We start from the raw sequence: 12,327 nt of genomic DNA on the forward strand, positions 1-12,327 counted from the left end.
TTAATAGGAGCGTTGGAGATTTTTATTTCTTCATAGGTACAAATCCACCCTGCCATCCACACCCCACACAATTCCCCAGCAAACATACTATCGGTACAGCAGCAGCTGTACAATTCAGCTGCGGTCAGGCAAAGGACGGCAGCGTGCCGCTGTACATCTTCATCTACCTGTATTACATGCAGCCATGCACAGGCAGCTCACATGAAGCAGTCATGCATTATTCAGTCCTTGTCTCTCATTGCCTCTTTTTCTACCTGCCCCACGGAACTGACCGCTACAGCGGGAAATAGCTGTTGCAAGAAGCTGTCAACACACTTCCTGCCCTTCCAGAACAGAAATGGGGGAAGTTCTGCAGGGTCAGATAACCAAGGGATGCACGCTGCTTCCAAGAAAACAGAACTGTGCACTGCACCTTTACTTCAGCTGTGCAATACTAAATTTCTGAGATAGATGTAGATGCCTCCTTTTAATTGCATGCCTTGGAATATGGAGGACTGATTATCCTTTTCCCACTAGCTAAATCATCTATGCTATTAGTCATGTAGTTGTCAACACACAGCAATGTCACTTATTGAAAAATGCTGAACTGAGTGTAGCTGTTACAAGTGCCATACAACGGGAGTACATCACCATACCCCAAATACAAGGCTTACAACTGCAAGTTCCACCACTACATCACACTTCACACAGCAGAACACCCTCTTCTCTGTCATGTTAAGGGTGCAGCTTCTTAGTTTTGTTCGATCAACCCACCCACCTTTCACAATTTTGGATGCAGCAAAGGAGGAAAGCCCTCATTACGTATTCCTCATTGTTAACTGCACATTCTCCCCTTGTCCTTCTGCAGTTTAAACTTAAGTAGTAAACAGTGGAAGAAATTGTGTGAATTCCAGCACCGTGTCAACTTTTGTCAACTTTATGTAGATAAAATTATTTAAAGCCATAAAGAAAAGATGTCCTTCTACCCTCTTGCCCCTCATTACCCCTAGTGCTGTATAAACAGCATTTTTTTCTACATTTGGCAACAGAGTAAGCATATTAGATCAAAAAGGACCAAGTTTGTTGCTGTTGTTTTCTTTTTGAGCTTCCTTAATTAGGACTCCAGTATTTGGAAACTAAAAGGAAAGAAAATGCACTGTGGCACAGAAAGCTATCAATATTAACGAAGAAGCCACATTTCCAGCTTTTAAAAATATTCTGTTTGAGGTTAAATCTGCATATCTAAAAGTGACCTATTTGGAGTAAGTATGTCACCAAGTTCAATATTTAGGGCAGTATTTGTGTAATAATTCTAGTCAGCCCTAGAAGCGAGAGCTCTGTTCACCTCAAGATAAGCACTCATACAAGAAAAACAATCAAAAAATCTATTCATAAATTTCTTCCAAATATGTACTGGGGCAGAGCATCAGAGCTGCCTTGGCTAGGATATATTTGACTTTTAGAATGAATCAGATTATACAAGAGTGATGTTCATTTTTAATTAAGCTAAACCCAACCCTCTGCAAACACAATTCAAATCTTCTTTAGCATACATTTACTTATTGTAGAAGTGATGCATTAAGATTTCTCTTATTCTGCAACGCTCCTAAAAAGTCAACACTGACAATATTCTTTGGGAAAAAAGACTGCAGAGCAAGCATTCTTTGCAAAGTCTTCTTTCAAGATTAGGCCCGTTATTCACAAGTTAAAATAGCATCATTTGGCTCTTCTGAGGTACACAGACAACATGAAGTATTTTTCCATAGTTAAAAACTGAATTGAGAAATTCTAATGAAGTATTTTACCCATGACTGCTTTCTATTCTAAAATTTACATTAAAGCAAGTATCACAAATGTCTGTTTTCAGCAGCATGCATCAGGAGCATGAAGGACTACAAAAAAAGCTATCAGTTAATGTAACTAAGTTAATGTTTCAAAACTGTCAGCAAACAACAGTTATGTTTAAAATACACTCAGATATTATTCAGAATTTGTAAAAGTGCAAGCATTTTACCCAGGTTCTTTTTAAATTGAGGTTGTGTAACCCATAGAACGCAACTACAAGCTGTATGCTGGAAAGACACATTTTCCCTCCTAAATTTGCTTGCCTTCAGACATACAATACTTTATACAGCATTTTCGTGGTTAGCAAGAACATTTAAACTTCTCTGAACTCAAAAAGCTTCTGTGTTCACAACACCTCAGGCAGCCTACCTCATATAATTTTATTTTGTCCTTTGCATGACAGCCTTGGTTTGCCTGAACTATATGAAAATGAAACTTATTTGTGCATGTAGATTGGGAATGATTAATCTCACAATTAAGCATTTGGACATGGGTAGCATCAGCTGGAGTAAGTTAGAGTTTCTTCCTAGCATTACTAGTTTTTCTGTTTCTATTCTTCAGGAACTGTTACAGCACAGTGCTTCCCACACAACTGTCTTGCATACAATCATGCTTGTGTCTTTCAGTCTAAGGATAGAAAACCCAAACATTAAAAAGGCAAATAGAAGTGGCAACATGCAGTCTCCAGAAATCCTGAAAGCTAAGTCTCATTTTTGGGAAGATGGAGGAGTGGTGGGTTGGGGAAAATTAAGCCTCATTTTTTTCTTAAAATGCATTTTAACCAGAAGTATAGTTTCCTCAATTCTGAGGGTCTGAAGAGACACAAACTACATTTTATTTCTACCCTTACATAAGAAAAACAGGAGGATCTCATGAGTGCATGGGGATATGTTCTCATACTGGCTATCTTCCCAATGTTGTTAGTCATTTGGATAAACCAGAGAGAAAAAGGGAAGCACAGCAAGGCACCAAGTGAGCTTATGCTGACAGTAATTCAGAGGGGCTTTCTGGCTACTTATCCCTACTTCTGAAGTTCGTTGTTTTGCACTATTTCCTCCCTCACTCATTAGGTTTGCCTTTCATTTATCTGATGTCAAAGACTCTGGAGATGAAAGGACATTACTCTCTCAGACAGAACCACAAAGTGGCAAGAACTCAAGGATCTGACAGACCATACCTTACTGTCTCACAAACGTGCACTGGGCATTTGTACATTGAGTCTGAAGAGACCCAGTAGGGATGCCAACCAAAGTCTTTTTAAAGAATTTAAAAACTTAGAACACAAAGGATACTTTAAGTGTCGTGTGTGCTTGGAGGTGCAGTAGTTATTGCTCAAAAGAAAGCTTGATAAAACAATCAGGTATCTTTAAAAAGTCCATGCAACTCAGGCTGTACCACTGGCAGTATGCTGGACTGATTCATTGCTGCAATCTAAAAAGACCAAACCGTTCTAGTGTGCCGTAAGTATTTCCAAATAGTACTACACAAAAACTAGTTGCTTTAACATAGCAAAGAACGTGAACAGCCCTATCAAGTAATAACAAAGGAACAGTTTAGGAACCACTAGAAAACCAAAGATTGTTAACCACACAGCAAAAGAACTTGCATAGTAAAATAAACCAAAAATCAATGAGTCAACATACACAAAATACTTCAGAGAAGATTGAGGATAGGGATTGACATAAACCAAGTAATTGCAAAAAAACAAAACAAAACAAAACAAACAAACAAACAAAAAAACAGCCTTTCAATAATGCAAAGTGGAACTGAAATGTCAAAGGAAATAATGCAAGATATAAATTCCCATTAAAAATGCCTACTATAACAGCATAAAACTTCCTTAGGAAAGAATTAATAAGTATGTTTCTCTGACTGACATAAAATTTTTGCTTATTAAAAAAAAATCAATTATAAAACTGAAGAATGATTTAGCAACTGAGCAAGGAAACAAGCCCTTAGCTCCAGGAATGTAGGCTTTGAGATCTGTTGGAAGCTAATTAATAAAACCTAAAATTTTGTCAATTTTTCAATACAGCCTTTTAAATTTTAATTCTGTCAGCTATTTGTCATCATTCATGTTCTAATGATCTCACTCCATCCACCCAGATGAATCAGATGAAAAAAGGGAGACAATTTAACACAGCACTTTGCCTACAGAAGTCTCAGCATAGATAGAAAAATTCACCTTGCTCCCAAAGAACTCCCCTCTCTGTGCACTACGAAGAGCAGCACAAGTTCATAATAATGTGAACCCAGAAGACTACATAGCTGTATGGAGGATAGAACTGTGGGTAACACTATAAATTTCATTCAGGAATTAATCTTCTCACCTTTGATGCTTGTCGAAGCCATCGTAAATATTCAGTGAAGTTATCAAAACAAATGTAGTAAGTCTGGCTTTGAGGTCCAGAAGAGCTAAATGCTAAGCAGTGCTGGTGCTTTTTCACTTCTTCCACCTACAACAAAGGCATAAAACTGTTAGTGAACAAGAAACTAAAATATCTCTACAGAGCACCCCAGAGAAAATTCATGTGTGTCCAAGACAAGCTCTTCAAGTAGAGTTGTACTAACCCCCCTCAAGTACTTAAGCTGGATCTTAACTGTCAAATATTCATACAATCTACACAAGCAAGAAGTAAGAACAGAACCAAAACCTTTAAGCTTGTTTGTCTGTTTTCTAGAATACTAAAAGCTAAACTTTTAAAACAAACAAAATGTCTGAAAAAAAATCCTAGCCACATGACTTACTCTCTTGTCATATGAAAAAGAGATGCAAACTGGAGATGCTGCAGGCAGATAAATCTGGCAACAGCTCGAGTTTGAACTGGTAATGGATGGCAATACTGAATTAAAATATGCTGCTATTCTCAACATTTAATGTTTCTCTGGAGATTGCTTCCTTTAAACCTGTTTTTTGGGGTGGTTTTTTTGGAATTTTTTTTCCCCAATGTATCTGCAACTTTATTTCTGGTTGCTATCTTCAGTATAGTATGCAAGATGTAAAGAAACCATCATAAAGAAGAAAATAGCCAAGAATGACATCTTAAGAGACTGAGGATCACAGAAGGCTTTCTATCTACAGCTGTCTTTATGCAACCTAAGGGAGCACAATTTATACTCCTGATTATTAAAATCAAGCTTTACCAAATGCTTCTCTTACACCCCAATTAAATTCTTTGGCATTTCTCAACTCGCTAAAAACACCCCAGAATACATCATCCTGCTACCACACACGCGCAGTCCCACACAACTTATGGTTTCAGTGCCTCAGCACTGCATTCTGGAAAGCCTTTGCAAACCAGGAAGTGCAGAGTACTTATGAGGTTTAGAAAGAATATTTTCTGAGTAATAATTTAAAAAACACTAAGTTCTGTGCCAAGCATCCTCCACTCAAGCTTTGTCAGCAGAAGCCCTCAGTACAGTTTTTTTCTTTGCTTGGTTCTCCTTTTCTTTTAAAATTTGCTGTCAGCTTTCAGCTTTGCAGTCTTCGTGTTTTATGTTTTGTGATGTATTTCTGTGCAAATATACTTTTTCTTCTCAAAAAGAAGGCCAGCAAGGACCAGAATTCTGCCCTATTCAGCGTGCTGCAGCTAGGAATAAAGCTCACTGCCAGAGTTCACACAATGCTGCTAAAAAGAGAGAGAAAAGTCTCTACTTTGGTACCTCCATGGAAGAATCTCCATTGAAGAATCATGGAAGCATGAGAGAAAAGAACTCACAGAAGTTATACTAGCAATGTGGACAGTAAAATAACACATCAACTCCAATCTGCACGTATTATATAAGGAAGCTTTTTTTCCTCTGCCAATAACTCCAAAGAAATCAAACTTATCAGTATAGAAAGTAAAACAGCACTATTTCAGGTGTGAATTCATCCTCAGACTAATGATTTTCTTTCCATTACCTTGGCTAATCAAGTCAATAACAGCACTCTGAAACTACATTCAGGCTGAAATGGTAAGGGTATAAATCTTACTGCCTTCAGTAAAGTTCCACAGATCTAAAAACAGTTGAAGTTGGAAAGGATCTCTGAAGGTCATTGTGTCCAAATCCCGTGTTCAAGCAGGGTCACCTAGAACAGGTTGCCCAGGACCATGACCAGGCAACTTTTGAATAGCTCTAAGAGGAAGACTCTACAACTACTCTGGGCAGCTTATGTCAATGCTTGGTCACTGATGTAGGGGGGGGAAAAAAAAAAAAAAGGACGTCCCTGCATTTAGACAGAATCTCCTGTGTTTCAGATGCATTTCATCAGAAAACAAAGAGCCAGTTTCAGCTTTTTGTAAATGAATGTATTTGCTGCTGCAAGCTAATATTAGATCACTACACTAATAATGCTGAAAGTGGAAAAAAAAAATAGAAAACCAACCCAAAACACAAATAAAATCTGCTGTTACTTCTAATTTTCAGATCTTAGAGTAACACAACATGGATAAAAAGTGGTGAAAAGATATAGTAAACTTCACACAAAATACAGATTCATGTATTCTTTGTTTTTGAACTTTTATACATACGAAACACTATTATGTATATAAAACACTGCACGCAAGGCAGCTGAATGTATCCCCCTCACTTTTCCTTCGCATTTCAATCCAAATATTCCAAATCATTAAGTATGAATCTTACTGCAATCAAAAATTAGTTATATACTCTGATTTTCTCCCCCAGAAACAAGCTTTTGTGAGGGGTTAGGAATCATGGCAAAGGAAGGTGATCTCCTCCATGAATAAAGAGATAGGGATTAAGCAAACAAATGCATAAAATAAGAGTAGAAATACAATCTTACTTTGCCACCAATTAAAGGCAGGACATGCATCTTTCCCGTCTGGCTTTCTTTTACTGATGAGACAATTAGGCATGTTCCACAAAGGATAGCTTGACGTCTTGTCCATCTGTTGACTGGCAAATGTATTTTCCCTTTTCGAACATTGTACATTCCTGAGAGCTGAATCCGCTCGGAGCTGCCAATGCTGTGGGGCTTTCCTGAAATGGAAACAAAAACATCCATTTAATCATGGAAAATTTCTGCCTCTTTCATTCAAGTCATCCTGGGTCTTCATCACAAAGTTCCTTAGCAGTGAAAGGAGTGACAGCAGCTTTAGAATCAAGTAGTTGATACTCTGTTACCTTCATTTGGTATGTGCAAAAGGGGGTGATGTACTGCATATACACTCACACCTTTGCATTTCCATCCATCCTTAACATCACAGCTGAATAGCTTTAATAGCTGCAGTATACAGTTACTACTCTTCCTCCAGCCCATCTGTTCAGTCCAAACGCCAAAGCAGAGGTAGTACACAATGAAAGCCACAATGTGCACAGATGCAACCCCTGAAAGACCCTGCTTTGGTCTGAGAACTTCAACGATGGTGAAGTACTTCTGCCTATATTTACAATGAATTCACTATTTATGATTTTGATTATTAGCAAAGCTAGCAGTTAGACCAAATATGTTAAATGATGGCATACGCGGCTCAGATTATACTATCTATTAAGAATAATCTGGTAAAAATGGTTTCTGGTAAAAGCCATTGTTAGTAAGGACAACACAAAGACAAGTATCTCTCCCATCTCCGTAATAGAACCAAGTCCTTTTAGGACATGGATAGGAAGAAGCACAATTCACTCATTCTAATCTGATGAATTTATTTATTTCAAGTTATCATATCAAACCCTGAAAAATCCAGCCCTTATATTTGGATTCACCCAAATATACTAATATAGGTAAGGTAATCATGTTCAAGTTAAATAAGCTGAGATTTCTTGAAGGACACCAGTACTAGTGAAACTCTGCAAAGGATTTCTCATGGATGAAGAACCAAAGGCTACTGTAACCTAAGGTATTTTCCAAATCACAAGGCAAGATAAACCATTTATTTTCCTACACATTTTTATTTAACAAAATTCTTAGATTAATAAATCAAAGCATTAATAACTGATTGGTTCTCCAGAAAATCAGGGAGTTGATCCTGTCTCCTAATTCCAACATTTTCAGAACAGCATTAATTCAACTACAGCAGTGACAAGTGCAGTACACTATTACCACAACTTGCCATTACTAATCTTGTTCATACAACATTTGTCTTAATGAGTCTACTCTTGCCTTCAGATTACTTAAGACAGAAGACACCTACCACATGGCCACCCCCACTTAATTCCCTCACCCTCACCTTCCTCATGCCAATTCTTACCCTTCCTTAAGAAGTAGCCTTCCCATACCTTCCTTAAGGATTAGTAAGCCAATGACTAGGCATAGTTAGCCTCAAGCCTTGCTCAGTTCTAATAAACAGTATCACTTATACTACCAATGCCTACTCGTAATTCAGATTTGCTGGAATGTTAATGTTGCTCGAAGCTAAAAGACAAACCTCAGTGCCAATAAAAATCTGGGTGCCTCAAGAAAGCAGTAACTTCATTATCAAGCAAATTCAAATCCAACAACAGAAGCTGCGATTAAGCACTTCTCTTAAGCCCAACAGAACAGAAAGAAGTTGAGAATATCTATTTATTTTTTTAATAAAGTCATAATACTGTTAGGAAATACAAGTGAGTAAAATAGATCAACATAACCCTAACTAAACACAAAAGTCAAATCAATATGAAATAGAAAAATCACAGTTGCTAAAGTAATTGATAGTTTATCTAGTCCGTGCAGAATGATGGACTTGATGCTGCAAAGCACTGATCAAAGAATCTGCTACACAATAAAATGTCTGTAATGGAATACAAAGTGCCTGGGAATTGTCAAAAGCATGGTTGTACAAGGAACAGTCATCAGGACTATGGACAGTTTCAACTCAAAAGCGATATATTAAGTAATATCTCCCAAGGCACGCTTCTAGGTGGGAAACACCAATCTTCAGAAGTTCTTTAGATTACTAAGTGGATAACAAAGTACATGAGATCCCATTGCAGTGCTGCAGCCTTGGCATGAAACATGAGAACGCTCAGAAAGAGAGAAGTAACATTATCCTATGTACTGTACTGGCAAAATGATTACTGGGATCTGACAGCAGGTGCTTGCACTTCACAAAGGGTGCTGGAAAATTAGAAAATCTTCAGAAAAGCTACAGGAAAAGAGCCAGGAACCTGACAAGCCTGTTTCCTGGAACCAGATTAAACCATTTATTTTCTTGAACTAGGATCCATGAAGTAAAGTACAGCCGGACCTGTAAAACTACCCAGTAGCATCTAAATGGAAGTTCTAACTTCAGGTAAATTCAGAGGCACTTAAGTTGCAAGTCACATTAATAATTAGCATAATTACTAAATGTTTACTAGAAAAGTCAGAACAGAGCTATCACAAAGTCTCCATGCTAGGTACGAACTGTCCTTTCCTCTTGCATCACAGACAGATTTGATGGAAAAATTACCAGAGTAAAAGTTTTCAGCTACAAAGGTTTTTACAACAGTCCCTTCAACTTCTAAGCACTTCAGACATATTTTCCTAACAAATTCTGCCTATTGCTACATTAAAGCTAAAAGATTCTTGATGAGAACATACAAAACTAAAATATTGAGCCTATTTCATGATAGCAAAAGGTTTATCTCTTCCTATTCTTGTCTACACCACTACATAACTTGCAAAATCTACATTTGATGTTGAATCACATGATGTTGCCAGAAAGATAAGCCTGAACAGTGCTAAATGGCTCAGCGACTAGCTGGCGAAAGCGCATAAAGGGAGGAAAAACTGAAACGCGAGCAGGTTATGGAATTACAGCCACAAGAGGAATGGGACTCGAGAAAGGTGCGGCGAGCATTAGGATCGCTGCTCCTCACTTCACCGAGGAGAGCAGCAGGTGGCAGAGTGTCACGCTGCCCCACAGCCAGCTCCTGCCAGAGCACAGCACTGGCACCGAGGGAGCAGGAAGAAAAGGAAGACTCACGGGTACCCGTGCTTTTCACGACTTGAAAAATAAGCCAATGAGAAGGCCCCAGCAATTAATGTAAATGACCTTTTCCCTCACCAGATACGAGAACTTCGCCAGAATACCTTTAGGTGAAGGATCAAAGGGCACAAGTTATGGTACAATCAGAGTGCCACCGCTGCACATCAATTAAGCAACCTATCACTGCTGGTGAAAAAGGATCATCTGTTCTGAAATCATCCTCTGCCTCAGACTTCCCACTTGAGATTCAGAAGACAGTGTGAGATTCACGTTATGAATTCCCTTGTTTTAACTACACCCAGAGGGAGCAGACAAGTTTTCAGTGGGCCCTGTGATGTTATACTGAAGCTGTCAGTTGCGCAGATAAAAAGGTATCGATGATCCTTTGTGACTTGAAACAAAAATTCAATCCTGCCAAAAGCAGGAGAATAATTATTGTTGCCTCGATCAGAGAGGAGACAAACATGCCAGAGCATCTAGAAGTCTTGCATACCAGAAAATGTTTTTCAAATGCTAAGCCTAACCAGAACAGTTGGAGCGTTTTAGCAAGAAACCATAAAAAGATTATTTTTCATTCTTGTCAGGACTCCAAAACTACTGCAGCTCCTAAGCACAACCACAACAGGACTTTTGTTCTGAACGAAGCATTAGAGGAGATGCCTCAAGGAATTACAAACAGACCACTCATTTGGCTATCTTGACATTCATGGTTGAATTCCTCTCAGCTTTAGCTTGTCCTAAGTCCTGGAGGAAAACTACTGGTATTTAAAACAAGAACAGAGAGAAACAGGGAATTTGATCAAAATGGTAGGACAGCTCTCTAGAACCATGAACCACTCACAAGAAGCATGGATGGGACAGACACCCTTCAGTGATCTTAAAACATGAAGACTTGGCAACGAGCAGCTCGAGGAAGCCACCGCTACACCATATACTGACTCTTACCTAGAGCGAAGACTTCAAATCTTACTAAATACCTACAGCCACTTGCTTAGGATGCTAAGTAGAGCTCCTCATCCTAGCAATAGAAGGCATATGGAATATATTACCATCAGAAATTATGAAATACCAGCTCATTATGGGACATGAAGAGTATTTGGAGAAGAAAGCTCTTGAAGCTGTATGGCTCATTAAGTTGCAAGTTATTATTCCACCCTGTAAGAAAAATACAGCCAATGAAGTCTGCCTCTAAAAAACTATTTAAGACATTACCAAAATAAGAGTGGAGGAAAGCGTTGACATAAGAGACACATACACTTCTGTGCAGCAGATTTTATTTTTATTGCTAACGTTGGTCTGACAGAATGAAAGCCAGCAGTTCTGAGACGCACATGGTACAGCTGGGCAGCTCACAGGGAGGACCAGGCTGCCCTCACTGAGCACACTCAGGTACTAATGGTATCAAAGGCTGAATGGTCAGTGGCAACAGTGTCCAAGTTCAAGGCTTTTCAGAAGGGACTGAAGGACTCAGTCTCAGCCCTGACTTAGGGATGGTCTTTTTCAGCTGCAGCTGGGCCAGCAACAGAGGTTGATATTCTCATCCGCACACGTCCAAGCCCTTGGCCTGAGGCCAACACTGCATCAACCCTACCACATCAGCTGCTCACTATAAGCTGTCCCTAAGCCCTTTCAGGCAAACCAAGCTGCTTGCATTTCTTGTCTCTCTCTGACCAAAAAGAAAGGCCACAGCAACAGCTCAGAGTGAGCAGTTCGGTACAGAGAACAGAGGAAGAGCATGTGGAGGCCAAACCTACATCACAGTCACTGGAGAGGATACGTAATTAAGCCCACCTATGGCCTTCAGTAAGTAATTTCAGAAACAAAATACTTCCCACACTAACACTTAACATCAAGCGTCATGTTGTTTGCTTTTTTACCCTGCCATATCCTCCACATTCAAGTCAAAACCCAGCAACCAGTTTGAAGATGTTGGAATCCGGTGACAAAGCCAGCTGGTTTCCCATCTGAGGTGGTGAAATCAACAGAGCAAGTGGATTCTTCAGCGCCTACCTGGAACACCATTCCTCTGACTCGACTTTGGGAAAAACCTTGCCCCAGCCTTTCCTACAGACCCCCAACACAACCACCACACGCACAGGATCACCAAGATTGGAAAAGAAATGACCTTCAAAATCATCTAAGCCCAACCATACACCTACCACCAATATTCCCTACTAAACCATACCTCTTAGTACACAGAAAGTAGAGGGTGGTATACCATTGCTGAACCCTTACTACCAGATTTTTCTGCAGATTTCTACTTCTGCCCAAATCCTTTAATTAAACCCAGAGAAAGCTATTTCCTGCAATACTTTTGAAGCATTTCAGTCATTTAAGGTTGCTTCCCCTCTCACTGTAGTGACACTAAGCGTAGTCATGATGACTTCAGGCAAGGTCCCAGTGCAATGAGATGTGTAAAAATAAAGCAGTGAGGTGGATTTAAAAAAAAAAAAGAATGGGAACAAGCACAGAAAGCATAAAAACCGTAAGTAAGAATCCCAAAATTACTGCATTGTTCTCATTTTTGTTTTTAAAAAATATGAAGAAAGCCTACTTAGAGTTCACATGCTAATTGTGTTTTTCCTTGCTGAAGGAATCACATTTATAATTT

General features: G+C 39.0%; 1 protein-coding gene across 1 annotated transcript in view; it reads right to left on the reverse strand.

Moving 5' to 3' along the window:
- PHLPP1 (PH domain and leucine rich repeat protein phosphatase 1) overlaps positions 1-12,327 on the reverse strand; it is a 121,652-nt gene that overhangs the window by 47,259 nt on the left and 62,066 nt on the right. The window contains exons 2-3 of the mRNA XM_010708426.3: positions 6,611-6,807; positions 4,155-4,280 (exon numbers count right to left, since the gene is read on the reverse strand). Of these exons, the coding sequence (XP_010706728.1) occupies positions 4,155-4,280; positions 6,611-6,807 (323 nt within the window). The remainder of the gene's footprint in view (positions 1-4,154; positions 4,281-6,610; positions 6,808-12,327) is intronic.

This window comes from Meleagris gallopavo, chromosome 3 (genome assembly GCF_000146605.3).
Source record: "Meleagris gallopavo isolate NT-WF06-2002-E0010 breed Aviagen turkey brand Nicholas breeding stock chromosome 3, Turkey_5.1, whole genome shotgun sequence".
Lineage (NCBI taxonomy): Eukaryota > Metazoa > Chordata > Aves > Galliformes > Phasianidae > Meleagris > Meleagris gallopavo.